At 40.5% G+C, this 23,271-nt stretch overlaps 2 protein-coding genes across 2 annotated transcripts in view; one reads left to right on the plus strand and one right to left on the minus strand.

Annotated features, from left to right (window-relative positions):
* The first annotated feature begins 1,010 nt into the window (after positions 1-1,010).
* LOC108793460 (regenerating islet-derived protein 4-like) lies at positions 1,011-11,993 on the plus strand. Its single transcript, XM_018564411.1, has 6 exons — positions 1,011-1,024; positions 6,278-6,342; positions 7,767-7,861; positions 7,955-8,092; positions 10,600-10,714; positions 11,880-11,993. The coding sequence occupies exons 1-6, from the start codon at positions 1,011-1,013 to the stop codon at positions 11,945-11,947; spliced, it is 495 nt and encodes a 164-aa protein (XP_018419913.1). The 3' UTR covers positions 11,948-11,993.
* Positions 11,994-12,484: 491 nt separating this feature from the next.
* The window catches only part of CPT1B (carnitine palmitoyltransferase 1B), a 45,663-nt gene continuing 34,876 nt past the window's right edge, over positions 12,485-23,271 (minus strand). Inside the window, exons 15-19 of the mRNA XM_018564414.1 lie at positions 21,092-21,226; positions 20,854-21,006; positions 20,159-20,272; positions 17,160-17,252; positions 12,485-12,650 (exon numbers count right to left, since the gene is read on the minus strand). Coding sequence (XP_018419916.1) covers positions 12,564-12,650; positions 17,160-17,252; positions 20,159-20,272; positions 20,854-21,006; positions 21,092-21,226 — 582 coding nt within the window. The 3' untranslated portion in view covers positions 12,485-12,563. The remainder of the gene's footprint in view (positions 12,651-17,159; positions 17,253-20,158; positions 20,273-20,853; positions 21,007-21,091; positions 21,227-23,271) is intronic.

A 23,271-nucleotide genomic window follows, 5' to 3' on the forward strand; every position in this document is an offset into this window, starting at 1 on the left:
GTGCTTTTGTTACAGGTCATTTGCATTATTCCACTGAATAAACACAAACAAGTGGTAGCTAAAAAAGAAATCACTGATTGACAAGTGTAAATATAATTTTAAAAAGAAAAAAATAAACACTAGGGAGGAATATTAATGAAAGCAAAAGGAAACTCTTCCCGCACAAAGTGGGATGTCTGCAGTATTCCACAGCAAATCTGGTAAAATTAGAAGCTACCCAAAGCATGGTACTTCAAACAGGTCATCTTTATAATCACATTTAAACTGAAGGGCAAAGTCCACCTTTTAGAAAAAAGAGTAAATGCACATGTATTAGATAAAAAACAAATGTTTCAAAATTAATTATTTTTTGTATTGCATCCAGGAAAGCATTGTAACCACGATCAGTGGGTCACAGGTGCAATGCTCTTGCTCCTGCAGGTTATCCTTCCCATCCATGCCCGTACCGAGGTATAGACATTCACTGACATGAACAGGAGGAAGAATGAATGGACTACAAGTGTGCTAATGCCATCACACTTGTATTCCATTGGGAATACTAGTCCCTCTGCTGCAGTGGCTGATGGATCTTGTAGTTTCTCCATTCATAGATCCTATCAAAGGATCTGTGAATGGATGGTGCAGCTGTGTGGGTGGAGCTCCTTGAATATTGGTGTAGCATGAAACATGGTCAGAAAAGTAAACTTAGCCTTATACAGAGATCTGAACTGCTAAACACTGAGTTCCTGTGTACACTGTGGGCTTTTCTGTGTACTCTGAGTGTATGCTGGTGTTGTGACATGCATTTTGGGTCCACTAGGTAAGCGGTATATACAAGTCCTTGCAATTAGATGGCACTGCATATAAGACCATTGCAAAATGAAAGTAGGGGACAGTTAACTGCAGATTGACAGCAGGTGCCAGAGTGCTGCATGTTTGAGAATCCCAATATAACTAATGCACACTTAGTGATCACTGATGGTGCCTGTATGGTATTAACTGTGACTTTGCTCTCAGGAGCAGGGTGGGACATGGAGCCTACCAGGTAAGTGCCACTAGACACCGATGATGGGCTTACATTTCTACCACTGACCACCAATAATGGGGTACTATATTCTGGCTAATGACCACATTGTGGTCAACCGCAAACATACTGATGCATAGTGAACTGGCCCTTTGTTTTAACCTCTTGCCGTCCGCCCGTAGTAGAAAAACGGACGGACGGCACTGCTGCATCTGCTCGCGCGCGCCCCCTAGCGGGCACGCACGGGCAGAAAAGACCCGACAATGCAATGAGGCAAAATTCAGTGTGGCCTTCTGTCTGACCCCAAGCTGCACTGCTGCAAATCACTGGACCCTGTAAAAGTGAGTTATTTGATACATATTACAGGCCAAATCCAGGTCCCTGTGTGTTTAACTACCTCCCGGCCAGCCGCTGTGTATACACGGCCTGCCGGGAGCTTCTTGGATGTAACTGGGCGTAAGCAATACCCTCTTCATTGGAGTGCTATGAATCTGATTGCTGTCACCTATCATTATCCCAACATGAGGTGAAGCTCTGGTACAGTTTGGTTCAAAGTGCCAGTGTGAGGCCTGGATATCTAGATATCTAGAAACCAGAAGCCCAGACTCAATGTATGGCATTTCATTAGTAAAGCCAATAAACCAAAACAAACTCCAGGCATGCAAACACCAAGCAACATAACACTTACACATACACTAAAATGCAAAATACACCAATAGTCAACAGCATACACTATATAAAAAATACTGCATGTAAACAATGGGGTGCAATGCTTGTACTGATGTCATTGACCTAATAAGGCCACATAGCCATATTAGGTAAATGTAATTTACCAAATATGGGCATGCAGCCATATAAGGTCAGTGATGTCACTGCATCCTGTCCCTTTGTTTAGGTCAAGCTGGGGGCAGGGAATTCTCCACCAGCAGCTGACTGGGTGTCATAGAAGAAGTTTGGAAGGGGCTCCTTTTGAGTTTGGAGGAGCTCCGGTTTGGGCCGGGTTCTCTACTCCTGAGCCTCGCACATGCAGAGCGTGCTGTTCTGTTGCCATGGATGAGCTCTAGTTTATGGACTGAAGAGAGTATGAAGAGGTAATGTGAACTAACCCTACAATGGCTCTTTGGCCATTGGGTGGCACTGATAATGTAGCTCATTCACATGCGCACAGGAGTTACATCCTCCCCGACACACGGTCCATCCATGGAATCTTAGAGATGCGCAAGTGTGTACACTGCACATGCGCCATACAGTGTACACAGAAAAAAAAATTGCTGGGGAAAAGGAGAATTTTTTGGGCAGAAGAGACTTAGCATGTCGCTTCTGCCAAAAATCCAGGGGACTTTTTTTTCTCATTACTTGGCTTTAATACTAATTGTTTAATATAAAAAAAAAATGGCCGGGCACCAAAATATACTTAGTATTTGTAAGGTTGGAGCTGTTGTTTCAGTAATGCTGTTTGTGCAAGAATTCAACTGGGAAAACTAAGAAATTCAACTGGGAAAACTAGCAAACATAAAAAGCAATAATTTTTTCCGTTCTTCTGTTTCTGCCAATTCAATGCCTGAGCAGTTTTCTTTAGCACCGAGATCAGTCCTGATAGACTGATACAACAATATTGGTGTATAGTTTATAAAAGTAACCTTGTTCAATCAATATTGCTGAGTGAATGGTGAATGGTTCAACAGAATTATTTGGAAATCTGTTGGTAGCTGAAGCAATTCAGCTATGTATTCAGGGCCGGGTTCCCCACAAGCCCACGAGGCCCGGCCTCGGGGCGGCAGGGAGCAGAGAGGAGGCAGGGGTGTGGAATCCCCCGACGCCCAGGACATGCAGTTCCGGGCGCCAAGTGGTAACTTGTTTTCAGCGCAACTACCTCTCCCGTCGCTGGCTCCGTCCTCCGGGCTCCGCCGCCGAGTCGGTGAGCAGAGCGTTAAAACTAACCCTGCCGCTCCGTGTAAACAGTGAGTGGGGAGAGCAGTCTTCCCATCTCAGCTGTCACAGGAGTTCCAGCACAGTATTGGAGGTGACCGGGTCAATAAAGAGAACCTAGAAAAAATGGTACATGCATGAATCTATAACCGGCCTTTATAGCAGGGCGCACATTGGGAAGGCTTACAACAATACAAAACACAGAAAATCCCCAGCTCACCTGCCAGCTGGCCTGCAACCAAACAAGTAGCCCTGTCAACAGTATGCGTTAAAATCAGAGGTGGCTACCTCCAGGTACACCTGCATGTAATTTATCAACTTCATTAATATATAATATATATTTCCAGAGCAACAAGTATTTACCACACATAGCTGTATCTCACCAGAAGCATCAACAATGCACTGTTTATCAATGGTGTAGTGATAAACTTATTTTAACATTTATGATCTGGGTGGATGGTGAAATCCATATAATTAGGTGAACTAACCATATCCTTATTACTTGTTCCTGTCTCCATTTCCTGCTCTCCATATGGCATGATTATCTCTCTTTCTGTGAGATATAAATTCACAATTTGTGCTCATATAGCACCAACAACTCTGACAAACCTACTCCTACAGCCTGTTCAAGATTCTGTAGCAGGTAAGCAACAAATCTATAAATGTCAACTGGAAAATGATTGTCATCTTGATATATTTACTAGCCCCATAGACCACGTGGAAAATAATATACTACTTAGAAACTACAGGTTATAAAGTTACTCGAGATGATATATAGATTTTCTTACTTTATGTGCATTTTAAATCCATTTTCGTTCAAAAGGTTTTTATTAGTTTTAGGTAGATAAACAAATAAGCTTGTGCACACTTCAAGTATCGGTCTCAGAAAACAACACGTGTTGTGCATAATAAAATGAAATTACAATAGTAACACTAGTCCAGAGAAGTCCTAGGAGACTTAAAGTACTCAATATCAATACAATCAACACATTAACACGGACTTCGATTCAAGGTTGCAGAAAACTAGTCTGAGTTATCTGGTTCTTGGGGAGGGGGTATGCCATAGCAGAAAGGAGAGAGGGTTAGCAAGTAAAGAGGAAAGAGAGATAGGGAGAGAGAGGAGAGAGAGATGGAGGGGAAAGACAAAATGAGGAAAGGAGGACTAAAGGAGAAATGGAGTGAAGATAGTTGGTCACTATATCCGGCGGTAGGTCATCACAGTCAAGGAATCCACATTGAAAGAGGGAGGAAGGTACGACTCAATCCATGGCTCCCACAGCTTCCTAAATGGCACCATGGGATCTCTTTGTATTGCAGTAAGCTTCTCAAAGAACATCACACGTGATACTCTACGTTTGACTTCAGCAAAGGGTAGATCAGGGGACTTTCAAGCTATCGCAATGACCCGCTTGGCTTCTGTGATTTAAATCCCTTTTCAATCTCTCGGCACAGAACAGCTTTCAGCATCAATCTGAGCACAAGATGGTTAGGGAGCAAAACAACGTAGATATAGGTCAGGGTTAAGTTAGTGTTAGGATTAGGCCAGGGGTTAGGTTAAGGTTAGCATTAATGCCAGGGTTTGGAGTTCGAGTGTGTGTAAACCATAATACAATGAACTTCTCTTATTGGCTCCCTTTTGGTCTGATAAATATACTGTTCCATCGAAGCCGTTTTGCCATACCGCTTTGATAAGTGCAAAGAAAACTTGCTAATCTTGCCAGAAATCCAGTGCTGTCCTGGGCACTTTGCAATGTCTAGGCTACCTATGTAAACTACACCTCTCTCCTATGCTCTGGAGATGAGGGGAGATGGAGGTGTTCTGATGTCCTAACACACTCATTCACTAGGGTGACAACACTGCTCCTCCACAGATACAGTACAGTGACTGAGCGTTGTCATCCAAGGACAGGAGGTGTGTTACTGCAGGATCACCAGATGAACATAAAGAAAAAACTGTGAGAAAGAACAGAAAACCACATACATATACTGAATGCCAAAATAATGTTCTTGGGTTCAGATACACTTTGACATTAGACTCAGGGGTTAAATCTTAAAAATGCATTCAAGTACCATATTAACAAAAATGTTAAAACAATCTCAATACAAACTAGTAAAGTAAATGTAACATTGTAGTCCATAACGGGAGTGAGCTTGGAGCGGTGGCTACTTTACAACACACACAAGGACCATGGGGAACAAAGTAGCCCCCCTCCAGAAGGAAGGACAGTGTCGGCATGAATCCAGAGATGATTTGAGGATCTACAGCCAAGTGATACACAAAAAAGATACATTTTTCTTAATAGTTAAGGTACTTGAGTGCATTTTTAAGATTTTAAGAGTTTAGTGTCACTTTAATGGTATGTATTAGTTGAAGTTTAAGGGTTTAGGTTAAGCCTCCTTGGTGAAAGCAAATCTCCCCAATGAGACAACAAAATCCTAATTGGGTGTTCTAACTACTCCCTACACTACCTAAACCTTTGGGTCTTTGTCAACATTGCTTTTCCACCCACACTGGTCTATGGGAAAGCAAAAGCAGCTGTATGCAGCTTACAAGGAGTTCAGATACAGATCAGAAGTAGGTCAACTGCAGGTCCATTGTACATGTGAAGGAACTCAAATGGAAATGAGAAGCTTGAACTTATACTGATCTCAAATGCAGGTTGAAAGTACTTGAAAGCAAGCTACATTTGCCCATCTACACAAGTACTTTAAGTTAAAGACTCAGAGTTACCAAGAAATAAGTGTCAACACTGAAGACTAATGTACAAAAAGAGAACATTTAACTCAACGATTAAAAAAGGTAATATATTGCAGTCTACCAGCTTTTGGTCTTTAAACAATAGACTTTAAATGGTGACAGAGAGATGAGCTCATCACTGTGCTGCTTGTCTTTTCACGGTCCAGTCACAGGCTGGGGGCGGGTCCAGGATGGCTTGGGTTTAGAGGAAATTGTTTGAATGATGCTGGCCATCATGCTGAGAACATCTAATAGCAGAAAAGCACTGCTGGGGAAATCTCTGGATGGAAGGTGAATTACAATATACAGTATTTATTATAAAATACCGTATTGGCCAGCGTATAAGACGGGTTTTGAAACCTTGAAACATCCCCCAAAAATCGGGGGTCATCTTATACGCCGGGTACATACAGAAGGATATGGTAACGACGAGTATAGCCCAAAACCTATATTTTAACACAAAAAGTAGAGGGTAGTCTTATACGCCGAGTCGTCTTATATGCCGGCAAATACGGTACTGGTTTGTGTTTTAGGTCCAAGTCAATTTATTATAAAATGCCTGTAATAATATTTGATGTGGTTTCTCATATGTTTCTTGCTGTCCTTAGGATGAAACCCTCCAATTATCTTACTCTTTTGGGGTATCTGGTTATTACTGTGTCTGTGTCAGAAGGTGAGAATAGGTCATTTCATTAGTTATTTTATACATTGATCTACATGTAACAATGCTTTATATACAAAGTCATAAAAGGCAAAATCCATCATAGTGTGGGAGGTTGCACTTGGCGTTACTTCTAAAGAATCCATCATCATTCTCATCATTCTCATGTCATGCAAATGAGAATTGTGCAATACATCTGAAAGGAAACAAAGCTAAATAGTATCAGTATGTGTTTCAGATGAAAAATGCAAGTCTCTCCATACACATTAAAGTATCATCAAAAGTCACTGGGTTTGATTTAAAAAGGAAAATAGGCTGTTGCAGGGGAATATTCCCTTAGTGATGGTGGTGAATTCTTACTCTGCAAAGAGTACCCAATCATGTGCTAGGAAAAAAAGTAAAATGCATTTTTGCCAACACGTGATTGGATGATGGATGTCAGCAGAGCTTCACCTCATTCACTAAGCTGTGGGAAAAATCCCCTGCAAAGCATCTATTTGCCTTTAGTGAAACAATCCCATTCCAATCACTGTATGTTTTGAATCTGTTCTCAGTCTTCTTGCTATGCTGCAGTTTATGTAGCAGTTGTACACTTGCAGTTTTGGCAGTTCTCAGAAGGGCGTTTGTGCACAAGAGAACCAGTTGTCTGTTTAGCCTGAATAAACATCTCTTATAAAACATTAATACACCACAACATTATACCCTTCAGAAGTCAGAAGTGATGCCATCTTGTAAACATTATTGCCACTATGCATTTGCCGGTCCAGAGATATAAATGTTTGGTAGTGTATTTAAAACAACAGGGCCCTTTGTAGTCCCACTTTGTGCTAATAGTCATGTAGTATATGGTTATACTAAACTAGCAGCATTAGCTAAATTTACTTATTAACTCAGATTTAATTTTCTTAGTACAATTCTCACATTTATTTGCTTTTCAAAAATGTAAAGTTTGATATTGACCGATACAACTTAATATTTAAAAGGCCAGTTAACCCAAGCTATTTATTTAGATTTGGGTATATATTGTGGGATTTAATTATCTGGCTTCTGATATTTCTTAGGGACTTTGGAGGCAAGATCTTTGCAACTGAAATACCCAGGTCTGTTCAACTGCCTAAGTCACTATTAGGTTGAATGACTTTTCCAGTTGGATTATTTTCAGTATAGGGAGTCAAGGAGGGGGAATGAGACACAGAATGGCTTTATCTGTGGATAGTCAAGTGATTGCCCCTAGCACTGCCTTATTAGGTGTGTTTCTCTTAATGTACTGATGCAGCAACTCAAACTTTAGTGAGGATCTGTAAAATTGTACATATCATATAAATACAATAATCAGAGCTAAGGACCATAATATTTTCAGGCTATAGTTTAGCTTTTTTAGGCTATTTTACCAATAAGACATGTGCACAAATTTTATACAAGTCTTTTCCACACAGCTGTTCCTCGTTACTCGTGTCCACCTGGGTGGTTCTTTTACAAGGCATACTGCTATGGCTTCTTTAGATTCCATCTAACCTGGTCTGAAGCTGAGGTAACAGGCATATAATAAGGGCAATGAAATGGGGTTTAAGACTCTCAGCTGTCTATTATGTCAATGGTTTAATAAAACCTTCCTTTTTTGCAGTATGAATGTGTCAGTTATGGTCATGATGCACACTTAGCCTCCATCTTAGATGATTTAGAAGCATCCATTATTGCAAGCCACGTGGCTGCTTACCTATCAACTGCAGATGTCTGGATTGGAATTCATGACCCAAAGCAGGTATGCTCAATGCATTTAAAACATTTTTGGAGAATGCCAGAGTGGTTTATGCTAATAGTAATGCTCTCAGACTCTACAAAATAGATAATCTAATGCAATGTCATTACTATATACTTCTACCCTTGGTTACCTAGTAACTTACATTGTAGATTTTATTTTAAAATACATGCAATTTAATGTGTATTTGCATATTTATATATTATAGGATGAAGTTATGTTTTCCCTAGCTTAGAAATTAGATTCTGTTCCGATTTATTGCTGACGGTTCATATTTTTTCTGGAATGGCGCCATATCTATTTCAGCCCCACATAAAAAGGGGGAAAAATTAAGCCAAATAAGCAAAAAATGTAAACAATCTTAATTTGCTGTATTACAGCAGCTCTGGAGTGAGTGTGTCTGAATGGTGGGGCTGAGAATGGGAGCTTACAAGCATTGTTTGATTATTTAGATCTATCAATAGATATGTAGATGATAAATATATGAGTAAGTAAAAATATTTATTGTTTAAAGCACATGTAGACAATTCCATAACATCATTTCCAAAAATCTCCTAATAGCACCACAGATAAACTAGAGTACATTGAATAAACACAATTTTGGAAGCACCTGGAAACCTAGAAAATATGACTTGTATGTGGTCTTTGAGAACCAGAGTTGGCAAACAATGTCATAACAAAAGAGTATATTAACAGGAAAACGTGGCCATCATCTGTCACAACCGAACTGCTGAACCCCTGCTTGAGGCTGCCAGTTCAGGATTCCAAGTAGAGACCAGGCAGGACACACAAGGGTAGTGTCACACATCTCAGAATTAGAGCCACCTCTAGATGTCAGGAAATGGCAGGCTCCAGCACTGCTTGGAAAATTCAGTTGTGACAGGTAACATAACAGTATTATATAAGATTCATGTTTTCAGCAATACAAGATCTTTATGAGAACCTAGGAAAATGTACTTTGTTGTAAAAATATCTCTGTAAAATTACTGTGTGAGACATAATGTGTGGTGTCAAAATCTACTTTGAGGAAACCAATAATTTCAACAAAAATAATATTTATTCAGTCGGTAAGAATTTTTTTTGTTCACAAAATCCACAATGTAACTTGATTTTTTATATTCAGAAGTAATAGTTTTGGATGTTTTTGAGACATACAATGCATTTATATACATGTTTATACTTTATTATGTGGACAGAATTAATGACAATAGTTGATACTGTTCTTTTAGCATACAAGTGTAGTGTGTAATGCTATTCTATCATGGACAGCCTATATCCTGAAACAGATAATTCATGTTTTACATTTTTCTTTTAATAACTAGTGACATTGGAAAGATGATAGATGATACATTGTATACGGACCTCTCATTGTAATCAATTAATATTTCTATAATAATTTATTTTCATATACCATTTACCACACAATCTAATTCCTACTGCTCCTATGTTTATCAAAGTTAAAATGTAATCCCACCACCCATATAAAAGTGAAATTAACTATTCAAATATTTTAATTAAACTAGAGGTTTGTGTTCCCTGTCAATAACAACTCCACTTGTGCTTGTCTTCTAGACATTCACCATGTACAACAGATCCTATTTATTTGCATTAGGGAAGTCAATGTATCACTGGGCTGTAGTTCCTCAAATCATCTCTGAATTCATACTGACACTGTCCTTCCTTCTGGAGGGTGGCTACTTTTGTTCCCCATGGTCCCTGTGTGTGTTGTATAGTAGCCACCACTACAAGCTCGCTCCCATGATGGACTACAATCTCATGTTTAATTTACTGATTTCTATTGAGATTGTAGTCTATCACAGGAGTGAGCTTGGAGCGGTGACTACTTTACAACACACACCGGGACCATGGGGAACAAAAGTAGCCACCCTCCAGGAGGAAGGACAGTGTCAGCACCAATTCAGAGATGATTGAAGGATCTATAGCCCAGTGATATACAAATAAGATACATTTTGGTTAATAGTTAAGGTACTTGAATGTATTTCAAGGTTTAACTCCTGAGTTTAGTGTCACTTTAATAATTGTGCATGTAACCTAGAACTTCACAATTCAAGTATTTGCAGCCAACTTACACACTTCTAAATATGAAATATACAACATCAATTTTTAACACTAAAGCCATTGGGGTTGACTCAGTAAAAGAGTAAAGCCTATTTCCTTGGGAAAGAGAATGTTCACTTGGCTTATTTTATAGGGTGAAGCTGCGTTCACTACAATCCTCCAATCATGTGCAAGGGAAATAAGTAAAACAGGATTTGTACTTTATTAGATCATTAAAGTGAACACAAGTACAAAGTGCTGAATTAACAGTGTTTACTACTTTAGTAAATTAATTATATTACCGTAAAATGCCAATATGTGATATTATATTATTTCAATATATACTTTAGAGGAGTACAGTAGATTGATATGTACATTTAAACCAAAAGTTTATGGTGAATGTGTTACTGCAATGTTGCTTTTTGTAATATTTGTCATATATGTGGTGCCAGAATCGCAGATGGAAGTGGAATGATGGCTCCATGTATAATTATCGTGCTTGGCAGAGTGGAGAGCCAAATAATATGCACAATTCTGAATACTGTGGAAAGCTGACCACAGAAACACGTGAGTGTTGGTGAAGATGGTGTTGGTGCACTATACAGAATATTATTGTAATATTTAAATATTTTTTATATTTAAAACTGATCTACCCAATCAAAAAAAAACTGCAATTCATACAATAGCTTTTATACTTTATCTATCATTCTACAATAACCTGTAGTGGAAACATAATTAATTTCAAATGTCTGTGCGCAATATTATTGTTTGGGCTCCCTTCTTATAATTTAGGGAAGATAGTGGGGGTGTAAAAATAATCAGAATTTAACGTTGTGCTTTTACATTCAAGATAGTGCAAACTGTAGGACAAACTGTAGGAAAATCCAAGTAGAAAAAAAACCCATTAATAGCTTCTTAAGGATTATTATTGTTGATAGGACTAAGGTCTGTTTTTTCAGCAGTATGGGGTTTGGTGTATTATTGTGGATAGGGCTTTGGTTTTGTCAGCCGTAGTGGTTTGCCGTATTAATATTGAATTGATAGGACTTTGATTTTGTCAATAGTAGGAGTTTGCCCTATTATTGTTGATAGGACTGTGGTATTTCAGCAATAAAGGTTTGCCATATTAATGTTGATAGGACTTTGTTGTTGTCAGCAGCAAGGGCTTTCCGTATTATTTTTGATAGGACTTTGGTTTTGTCAGCAGTAGGGGTTTGCCGTAATATTGTTGACAGGACTTTGGTTTTGTCAGCAGTAGCCATTTCCCGTATTATTGTCAATAGGACTATGGTTTTGTCAGAAGCAGGAGTTTACTGTACTATTGTTGCTAGGACTGTAGTTTTGTCAGCAGTAGGGATTTGCCATATCATTGTGGATAGGACTATGGTTTTGTCAGCAGTAGGAGTTTACTGTATTATTGTTGATAGGACTGTGGTTTTATCAGCAGTATGGATTTGCCTTATTCATGTTGATAGGATTTTGGTTTAGTCAGCAGTAGGGATTTGCCATATTATTATTGATAGGACCATGGTTTTGTCAGTAGTAGGGTTATGCAGTTGTTTTCCTAACACTGATATGCAGTAGTGCAGAGGAGAGAAAAGACTGTGCCATGTAAATAGAGACTGAAACCTACTGCAGACATACAAGCAAAACAGAAATCTTGAGTTAGCTTGTTTTAATGATCTGTTCACCCATTTAATCTGAATAACTTCTCTTCTCCTTCCTCTGTCAGAATTCCTTCAGTGGAAAGACTCTCAATGTCAAGAAGAAAGCTACTTTGTGTGCAAATATAAACGGTAAGAACATGGTCCTGCCCGGGGGATATATTGGAGCTAGGGTACATCACATTCTTTTTAATGCATTCTGGTAACCTAAATAGATGTATTTCTCCAAATCAGTGATGTGTACTGATCAGTGCATCATACAGAGTTTGCTGAAATATGGATGAGGTGAAATGACAGATGACTGAAAGAAGCAGTACACTGGTGTTGTGGGTTTGTGTGTGCAGATAGGTTAGCATGACATTATTTACATACATTCAAATGTAATTTTTGTTCAGTACGGTATTAATATATATTGTGTTTCTAACTAACAGTTAGATTGGCTTGTATTGTCACTGACAAATAACAACAATGTTTATGAAAACGCATTTATTTCCTGCCAAAGTTCATGAATGGAACTTCAGCGATGGTGAAATGCATTCTGCAGTGCACTCCTAATCTCCTTCATGCAGTAGTCTTGGTGCGCTTTGCACAGTGTGCAGTGAGAGGCATTCTCCTAGAACACCTTATCACTGCACTTTGAACACAGCATACACATCTGAATAAAGCCTAATAAGCAGATAACATTTTCAAGTGAGTAGAAAGTATAACAAATCATGTGACGTGTATTGTGATCCCACAGCGGCGGCAGTGGTTTACCGTTCACCACGAGGAGGTACAGTAAGAAGCTGAGCCAGATCCCGCATAGACTGACAGATCTTTTGTCCAAAACGGTGAGAATTCTGTGGAGAAGTAATACGATTAGATAAACTTTCATTGAGAGGGGGCCTGTTCACACTGTGTGGTTCCATGACCCTACCATAGGACACTGGTAAAATCAACTGAATCCAGTGTAGGCAGCTCATTCTACTACGCTGCTCTACAGTGCATGATTTTACAATTGTATATGCTGCAGCCTGCTTTTCTGTACATATTTTAATGCATCTAAATCAAGATGAGAGGAAAATGTATGTGAGATTTGCTTCATATTAAAACACACTATAATGTGCTACAAAAATATGTACAAGCACAAAACCACACTGGAATCACATGGAGCATGAACAGGCCCTCACAGTGACTTTACATTGCGAACAATGTGATATAGAACATAATCACACCAACAATGCAACTATAAATAACATAGCCACATAGATTGCTTTTAACTGATATAGGTCATAGTCGTTATACAGCAATTTTTAAAGTTAAACAATTAACTCCATATAGGTGAAGAAAAAGACGTAATCCCACCTTCTCCAAAACACATGTAGCCAATAACCATCCATGGTAGTAATTACAAGTGAAAGATGACCTGTAATACTGATGATGGTTTTACAAGGTTACTAAGCAAATAGCCAAAATTAAAAGAAATTGGAGCAGCATACCCTGGAACCAATGAAAATGCATATTTTACTGATTTGAGAGGACTGAATGGAAATACAATATATGATTTCTAATAATATTATTACTATGAAATACTATTCATTGAAGTATTATATCAATTGCTTTCCAGATAAAGAGTATCCAAACTCAAAAATGTAATATATTGCAGCTTTCCAGGCTTTTAACCTTTTTCCCCTGGTAACCCCTCATTAACTTCCTGTCCCTTCGCATTTACACTAATTTCTCCATTGCTAGCTATTGAGGGAACCATGGTTGCCACACAGGTTGGACTTCAAACATGTCTGCCTTAGTGCATCTATATTACATGGTAGTTGATGGGATTGGTAGCTTACAAAAGAATTATGGCATTGTTTTGGAAGTGGCAAGCACACTGCATTTATGGCAGGATCAACAGGTATTTTCTGTACTTGCTAAAAATATTTTTAGCCTGAAATATAGAAAACTAATGCAGCCACCACATCTAAGGTGGCTGCATTAGTTTTATATATTTAAAGCTTTAAAGTGGAAATTAACTCACCTCCCCTCACTCCCTCAATGTTCTGACATCTTCTCCTTGGCTTCTTCCTGGTGAAGGGTCTTCAGCCCCCCTGAATGGTAGGGATGCACCGATACCGGTATTTCTGTATACCGGTATTACACGCTGCCCGGATTCCTGATTGGCTGGGAAGCCAGCTGCATGCTCTCTCGTCACAAGTCAGGAAGGTGGGCAGCGTGTAATAACGCGCTGCCTAGCTTCCTGATACCGGAAGTATCGGGCTAGGCATCGGAGCATTTGGGCGAGTACAAGTACTCGCCCAAATACTCTGCATCTGCACCGATACTAATATTGGTATCGGTGCAACCCTACTGAATGGTATACATGCGTACCATTCAGTTCATTCATCCTAGCACAGAGGTGTGCAGAGAATGTACAGTGAGTTGTTCAGTGTATATTCTAAAGTAGATTGCAAACAGGCAGACATAACATGTCACTTGTGCAATAAAGAGCCTTGCCCACTCGCATTTTTTTTAAAGTTTAAATGCTGTTTGTGTTGCCACTGAAGATGTCTGTTACCCCATAGAGGATATTTCTCTGCTCATTCTGTCTAAAACCTGTTATTAGGACAGGAAATAAAGGGAAATCTCCCTCATGGGGACATAGACAGCAATAAAGTCCTAATAGAGGACTAGTCCTTCCAAACCCATTTAGTAAATTATTTTGAGGAAGATACTTTTCATTTGGATTGTAGGAAAAGTAAAAGAATAAAACATCTACTTTAACATTACAGACAGGGTTATAAGCAAAGCATTTGTGTGTTTTTCCCAAAAGAAATGAACTTTGACTGTCTATAATTAGGAAGATTTCGCTATAAAATGTTTTGAGACCAGTTTTCACAAATTGTTTATTGCAGATCTTTAATTCTACAAAATACTAGATACAGTATTTAGTAAGAAGATGTTTTATGTAATCCATCTCTGCCTGCACTAGACGAATGCAACCAGTCCATGGTTGGAAATACATTTCACACAACAAAATGAAACAGAAGCTTAGTTCAAGATGCATAAACAGGACAGCTGCCATTTAAGTAATTCATTAATTTACGGTACAGTGCTTTACAGGAACTACTTGCTTATTTAATGGTCTAGATGTAATTTAAAACTAAATGGTGTCTCTATTAGGAGATAACTAATTTATATGCACTTTTAAAATGATAAGGCTTTTGCCAGCTGCTATTATTATCACGAGTATATAATAAAACTGACTGTGACAGCATTAAACTTTGTTCTCCATTTTTATTGATATCTACGAAATGAGAAACGTTGACAACAAACATGATGTCTAATACAAATAAGGAAAGAAGCAATGTATTAACATTGCTCAGTAATTACCAATTTTTAAATTAGACTTCAACTCCTGTTTTAGACATGAGATCAGGTCCTGATCAGGTCCTGATCAGCAGACGTGGAGCTGCTGATGCATTGCGTTTTTGGCCGCGTTTTGGATGCGTTCCAGCAAAAAAAAAAAAAAACAGCCCCACTTTGCTGGAGTGGGGCTGTTAGTATGTTAGCTGCAGCGCAGTCCGTTTTTGATGCGTTTTTGACGCGTTTGCGTATCCTGACCGTTTCCGGACCTGACAAAATGTGACATGCAGTATTTTTTCTGTCGTAAGCTGAAAGGACTGCGCACGTGAGAACTGTAGCCCATAAAACACATAGGGATACATTGGGATGCATTTTGAGTGCAGCAGCGTACGGAGCCGGTCAGCACACAAAACGGACGTCGTGTGAACAGGCCCTAAGTGTCAGTTTTACACAGGCTACTAGTCACGGATAATGTACAGTAGAGTATATAAATTCCTTTGTTATTTCATGCCTTAAAATGACATTAAGGGCCTGTTCACACGACGTCCGTTTTGTGTGCTGACCGTCTCCGTATGCTGCTGCACTCAAAATGCATCCCAATGTATCCCTATGTGTTTTATGGGCTCCAGTTCTCACGTGCGCAGTCCGTTCAGGTTACGACAGAAAAAATACTGCATGTCACATTTTGTCAGGTCCGGAAACGGTCCGGATACGCAAACGCGTCAAAAACGCACTACGCTGTAGCTAACATTCTACAGGCCCACTCCAACTTTTTTTTGCTGGAACGCATCAAAAACGCGGCCAAAACGCGGCCAAAAACGCACTGCATCAGCAGTCTGCTGATCAGGACCTGATCTAATGTGAACAGGCCTTAAAGGATAAAATACCCCCCCCCCCTCCCCACGCTGTCTGTCTGATATGCACGCTCCTGGCTGCGTGCATTCACCTCCACTGTGTCTCTCCTCTTCTCCCCACCGAAGATCTCTACTGCGCATGCGCCCGCCCCATCATCCTGCACAGCCCCTCGAGAAGCTTCAGATCTTCAGACCGGAGGGAGTGGCGGAGACACAGGTAAGTAATTATCTTTTTGGTAAGTTTTTACATTTTTTAAAATGTTTTTGCATATATCGACTGCTTGCTAGCAGTCAATATATGCAAAAACCCTCCCAAAAAACGAGTTTAATTCTACTTTAAGGCATTTCCAAGTTAATAATCATAACAACTGTACCGTATAAGAAGAGAAAATAATAAAAACAAGACTTTGGTTAGTTCGCTATAAACATTGGGAATAAAGGTGATCATTTATACGCACCCCTGGCAGAGATATAGTTTGTCCCAAGCCCCGTAACAGTCAATTTTGCTGGACATCTTGTAAATATGGAGGAAAATATAAATATACTCTATAATTTAAAAAAAAAGTCAGAAAAGTAAGTTTTCTAAATTAATCCTTGCAGCGGGGCTACCCCCAGACTGCACGGGTTAAGTGCTTATTTTGGCCTAGGGATGAAAATAAAGAAAATACCTGATCTTCGGTCCTGTGGCAGTGACCACTCACCTATCCCCCTCCGCTCTAGCTGTGGTATGTCCCTCTGTGTTCTCACGTCTACTGGACCTGCATTAAATGCAATGAAGTTACGGGTCCTTAGACCGCCAGAGCCCAGGGAAGAAGAGGCTGCAGGGACCATTCTAACAGCCAAGCGGGGCCACAGTTTAGGTGAGTATATTTTCTTTATTTTCATCCCTAGGCTAAAACAAGCACTTAATCCTTGCAGTGTAGGGGTAACCCCACTGCAAGAGTTAATTTGAAAAAAACCATGAAGATCTTTTTTAAAGTTAGCAACGGCAGCACAGTTTTTTTTTTAATAACGGTTCTTTTATGTCAGTTTTCTTTTAATAAAAACAAACCATCCAGGAGTAAACTAAAATAAGCCTTATATAGGTAATTAATAAATCAACAAGAATGCAAAGATTGCTAATAATAAAACATGTAGTAGGTGTTTAGGACCTACCGTCTCAGGGCTGGACAGTTTACTGGAAATATGTAGGGTGATGACATTTTCACCAGCAAAGATGTAAGACACACCATAGCCATCATCAGCCACCTACAAGATAATAAAGAAGGAAAGTCATTTTATGTCCAGGAACAATTAAATACAGAATATATATATATTATTATTATTTTTTGCAGTGATGTGTCCACAGTCTATTTCTCCATGAGTTTTGCATGATGAATGGGACCCTGTGTGGCCCCAAAACGTCGTTATTATGTGAAAATATGAACATACGCCATTAAAGGAGTATTTGTTAGGATTTTAGAGCGACCTTTGTTCTTTTTGCATTGAGCGGCGCCACCGCAGCACCCACCAATCCATAGAAACTTATCGGTCAGGTGTGTGATGGGCTTTGGACACTGACTGCCTGGTCCAGGACTTAAGGCATCATGCTAGCCATACCCAGCTCTAAATTCGAGCTGCGTGTGGCCCCTTTTGGCACCACTTAGTTCAACAAAAGTTGATTTCAAAATCGAAGGAGTTGGGTAACAACTGTTGGCCAAACAGTGACTGCATCCTATCAGATTAGTGTATTCAGACAGGAGGGTGCCAGCAGCTTCCTGAATATGTAGTACTAGCCACCATTGTAGATTCCGAATATGCATAAAGCAAGTGATTTCTCTAGTTTAGTCTGCAGGGATGACCAAACAAAATCTACATGTGCATGGCTAGTCTTAGAAGCCCATTCTGCACTTTCCTTCTGCTGTAGGCAGAGAGTAGACAATGAATGACTCTTCTGGTCCTGCCTCCAAGACTTCAGAATTTGCAAGTCCGAAAACACTGCTTCCTGTAATCCTACTGCGAGAGTGCACATGGCCGAGTGACAACACTTCACCTGCATTAGAAGGCAATGGGTAAGCATTGTCTCCCTACAACTGGAAGCGCTATTGTAAGGAGCGACAGATATATATATATATATATATAAAGATTTAGAAGCTGAAGCAGGTGTATGGTATATATTTTTTAGCCGTATAGGTTTAGAAGAGGCAGCAATTATAAAGAGAAAAGACCAGTCCACAAGGCAAAGGATTTTACTCCTAATGGAGGACGAACTGATGCTGGTGGCTCTCTTTTACCCTGATAAGCTGAATACTTGCTTAGCCCACAGTGCAGTAATTATACCATATGATTGAAGGGATAAGGGTGTGAAACAGCTTTCTGGCTATGTGCGAGTGGTCTTTAATGCTTTTCTAGGTGTGTTAAAACAACATGTTAGATATCAGTGATAGCCATGCACTGCTAACAGGGGAGCTGCTAGTCAGCTGTTTCATTCTGGTCACCTCCACCATGGTACATAGAAAAAATGATCACTAAGTGCTGCTACTTTACCCCTACTACTGAACTATTTCCCAAAATTATCATCCTCCTCAAAGACAGCTTCTGATGGTCCTGTTTAGACTTTAAGTTTACAGCAGCTTGTACAACCATCTAGACGACATTAGTATTTAGCCAGAAGAAGTTGAGCTACATAAAGGCCCACCCTAGTTTATACAGGGCTTTCCATTCCTGTGCAAATGCTGCAGTACCTGCATATTTACCTGTGCCACATGCTAAGATATTCCTACTAGTAGGGATGCACCAATACCGATACTAGTACTCACCCAAATGCTCCGATACCTTTCCCGATACCAGAACTTCCAGTCAGAGGAAGATTTCCTCTGACCGGCAGTGTCACAGGGGAACATGGAGCTGGCTTCTCGGGCAATCAGGAAAGTGGGAGGCGACTAATGACCCACCTCCCAGCTTCCTGATTGGCCAGGAAACTGGCTCCATGCTGATTGGCTGGGAAGCCGGATTCCTGGCCAATCAGCATGGAGCCAGCTGAACAGCCAGCTCCTTGCTGATTGGCCGGGAAGTCGGCTTCCCAGCAAATCAGCATCGAGCCGGCTTGCCGGCCAATAAGGAAGCCGGGGAGGCAGGTCATTACTCGCCACCCGGCTTCCTGATTGGACGGGAAGCCAGCTCGATGCTGATTGGCTGGGAAGCTGGTATTCCAGCCAATCGCAATCGAGCTGGCCAAACAACATGGAGCTGGCTTGCCGGGCAATCAGGAAGCCGGGCAGCTTGTCTTTACACACCGCCCGGCTTCCTGAATTCTTGGGAAGCTGGCTCCATGCCAGCGGATGCACTCGATACCGAAAAACCCATATCTGTGCATCCCTACTTACTAGGGGTTCGCCAAAATTTCGGGCACCGAAACATATCGGCTGAAAATGGTACTTTTGTCAAAGTGGGAAATTACAGTGCATGGCTGGTTTCTCTATTGACACAGAGCAGCGTCCAGAGGGGAGGAGAAAAACTTTCTGGAGTCCGAGCAGGCAGGAAGGAGAGCGCTGTCACCAGTCTGTGTCACAGGAGACCGAGCTCTCCTCCTCCAAACTACCCTGCTCGGCCTCCTGTGACAACAAATCAGGATGGAGAGCGGTGCAGGGAGGAGACACCTGTTAGCTTTCACAAGAGGCACCGCTGGCTCACCCTCCTGTGACAGCCAAAGGAGTCAGGAAGGAGAGTGGTTACATGCACTCAGTGATCAGCTGATCGCTGAGTGCTTGTAAATAATAGAGGTCACAGTATGTTTACTGTGTCCCCAATTATGAATGAACAGGAAGTGCTCTACATCCCTTCCTGTTCATTGTTGACATAGTAACTCATACTAGATCCACAGTTTAAGAATGGACAGGAGCACTCAGTATGGAGGCTTCCTGTTCATTTATAACAGAGGCTGCAGAAAAACAAAATTGAGAACTTTGTCCTCAATCTTTTTTCTATTTCAAAAGGGAAATATCCGGGGTCTGTTTAGACCCCAGATATTTACTCAGAGCCCCTGAAAGTAATGTAAAAAATACATAAATAAATAAAAATGTAAAAAATTCTAAAAAATATTTTTTAAAAGGTTAGAAAAAAAATATTTTTGGTTTCGGCCTGAAAATCCATTTCGATGCACCTGTTATACTTACCGGTCCAAATCCTCCACCAGCAGATATATGTTCTGGAAATTTCTCCATATCAAACATTTTTAGTTGCTGTTGAGGAGTCTGGGATGTAGAGAGACGCCAGGGTTCAGACAGCACCTAGGAAAGTCAGAGTATACTCTCAGAGTCAAGAGATCAACACGCAGGAATAAGCAATAAGCATTATTCGAAGGTCAGGGAGTCCAAGTCACAACTAAACTTTGGGCCTTGTTTTTAAACATCACATCACAGAATGCAGGCACTGAAACAAACGGCAGAACACACATGAGTGTGTAGATCATTCCTGTTTGTGAAAAAAATTGGATCTGGTGCTGAAAAAAACAAGAGAATAAAAATGAAAAATGAAAAAGTGAAGGCACTGTCCACAGCCAGCCAATATGGTATTTCTTTTCAATTCTTATTCATTTTCTAAATCTGATGGGTTGCTATGGGCTTTAACTGACTCAAAGTTTTTTATCATGAGTGCCACAGTTTTCTAGTCAGAGACAGTTGTTTTAACAGCATAAATATACAGCAGTTATGAAAGACTTTCTATGCTAATATAACAAACAAGTTTACCTTTAGTTCTCCTTTGTGGAAAGCCACATTAAAAAGAAATAAAACACAAATTATGGGACAGATCACATATTCACACAAATAACAATAAACTTGATAACATTTTCAATGATCGAGATTCTCACCTGCTGAAGGAAGGGGGACTCAGTTCCCAGATACTTAGACACAAGATAGAGGCAGAAAAGGTGGCGGTCAATGCCTTTTCCTGTCATTGCTAAACGATACATGAGCTGGTGACGTTCAGCAGCTGCCCGGTACAGAGCCAGACGGTTTTCTCTCTGTGTAATGATAGATTGGAGTCAAACTCAAACCATTATTTTATAGGAAAATTATATTTAATTCCAAAAAGGGCCTGGTACCCACAGTTTCATTGGGATCCTCCATGGCCCTCACAAAATCACATGATTCCTTGGTACAGGATCTCACGGTCTCTGTTCGACCTTCACGGAACAAACGGGTCATAGAGGCTTCATAGGTCAGGCAGAAGTGCCCCTTATCCTGTGATTTCAATAAAGCAAACAAGAAAGTAAGTTTGCCTCATCACCCTACAAAATTAATTATAAGATGATACAATTAGTTTAACCTCGTTTTTATTATTGATCTTCTTAGTCAACTTCTTTCATAGATCCCAAAAGTCGCTAAAGCAAAGGCTTCTTAAAACAGAAGGTACATACTACCATCCATATTTCCATCACACATCCCAAAAATAACGGGTTTATTCTTCAATGTAGTTAGATCTACACAAATCATTGCCTTCCACTCTGGGGCAACTGTGCATCCAGAACCACAGGTTTATAGTATCGATACAGCCTAATATTACAGACCCCCTATTATTTCAAACTGCATACAGTTGTTCCATGGTTGTCAGCTATCATCTGTGCAGTAAGTGGAAACCATGGCTAAAACAAGGCTTAGAAACCAACAAGAAAGTATAACCAGATATGTTATGTTGAGCTGTGCCAAAAGGAACAAAACCTAAACCAAATTGAAGCACAGCCGAGCCTTCCTAAAATCAAAGGCACCTGTATGTTTCACTTCTATCACACATCCATAAAAACAAGGAGTTTATTCCTCACTTAGGATAGTGTTCAGAACCATGCAAATCATTCCCTTTCATCCCTGGCCCAATATGCATCCAGTATCTAACACAATGGTCAAACACTCCTACTCACTCTGATGGTAACATACTAGATCTGGTTTTCTCCCACCTATGCACTCCTTGCAACCTTTCCAACACCCCTTTTCCCCTCTCAGACCACAACCTTGTCAGTTTCACCCTCACCCTAACCCCAACCCTGAATCCACCAACACGGCACCCTGTCACCCGGAGAAACCTTCGCCACCTTGACCCTTCTCTTCTCTGCTACTGACTACCTCTATGACAAAATCTCACCCCTGTCCTGCCCTGATCTGGCTATTTCTGTCTTCAACAGCTCACTTTCATCCTCCCTAGACACCTTGGCTCCCCTCACTACACGCAGACTTAGACCACGTCCACTACAACCGTGGCAAACAAAAGAAACCAGACATCTAAAAAGACATAGTCGCGCTCTTGAACGACTGTGGCAAAAAACTAGGCTTCTGCAAGATTTCACCTTGTATAAAGCTGCCCTCCTAAAATATAATTCCTTCCTCCGTGCTGCCAAAAAGACTTATTTTGTTACTCTCATTAACACACTCTCCTCCAAACCTCGTCAACTCTTTTCCACTTTTAACTCTCTACTATGTCCCCCACAGCCACCACCCACTAACTCACTGCCCAGGACATTGCCACTCATTTCAAAAACAAAATAGATACAATTTGGGATTAGATCACCACTGTACATTCACATTCCCCTATTCATGTTCCAGACCCACCATCACACTTGTTACTCTCCTCTTTTGACCCAGTCACCATAGAGGAGGTTACAAAGCTTCTCTCTGACACCCACCTCACCACTTGCCCCCTGCACCCCTCCCCTCACCACTACTTCAGTCACCCTCTTACTCTATCCTACACTCTCTTACTCACATTTTCAATCTCTCACTCTCTACTGGAATCTTTCCCTCCCCTCTAAAGCATGCCCTGGTCACCCCAATACCCAAAAAAACATCAGTGGACCCTACCGACCTTAACAATCTCAGACCAATCTCCTTACTCCCATTCACCTCCCAACTCATAGAACGCCTTATCTACAGCCGCCTGAGCCGCCACCTCGCTGATAACAACCTTCTCGATCCCTTACAATCTGGTTTTCGCCTCCTACACTCCACTGAAACCGCCCTCCTAAAACTCACTAATGATTTACTAACAGCTAAACACAATGGCCACTATTCCTTACTCTTGCTATTAGACCTTTCTGCTGCTTTTGACACTGTGGACCACCTGCTCCTCCTCAAAAAACTCCACTCACTTGGCCTACAAGACTCTGCTCTCTCATGGTTCTCCTCTTACCAATCTAAGCGCTCCTTTAGTGTCACCTACAAATCTAACTCCTCCCCTCCTCTTCCTCTTTCTGTAGGGGTCCCCCAAGGCTCTGTCCTTGGAACACTTCTCTTCTCTA

Source organism: Nanorana parkeri, unplaced genomic scaffold (genome assembly GCF_000935625.1).
Source record: "Nanorana parkeri isolate BGI_ZX_2015 unplaced genomic scaffold, ASM93562v1 scaffold749, whole genome shotgun sequence".
Taxonomy (NCBI): Eukaryota; Metazoa; Chordata; class Amphibia; order Anura; family Dicroglossidae; genus Nanorana; species Nanorana parkeri.

Bases quoted from the DNA above. Each gene is read 5' to 3' on its own strand.
- LOC108793460 (XM_018564411.1), top strand. The intron at 6,343-7,766 runs GTGAGAATAGGT...TTTTCCACACAG, and splicing joins TACTGTGTCTGTGTCAGAAG to CTGTTCCTCGTTACTCGTGT. The intron at 7,862-7,954 runs GTAACAGGCATA...CCTTTTTTGCAG, and splicing joins TAACCTGGTCTGAAGCTGAG to TATGAATGTGTCAGTTATGG.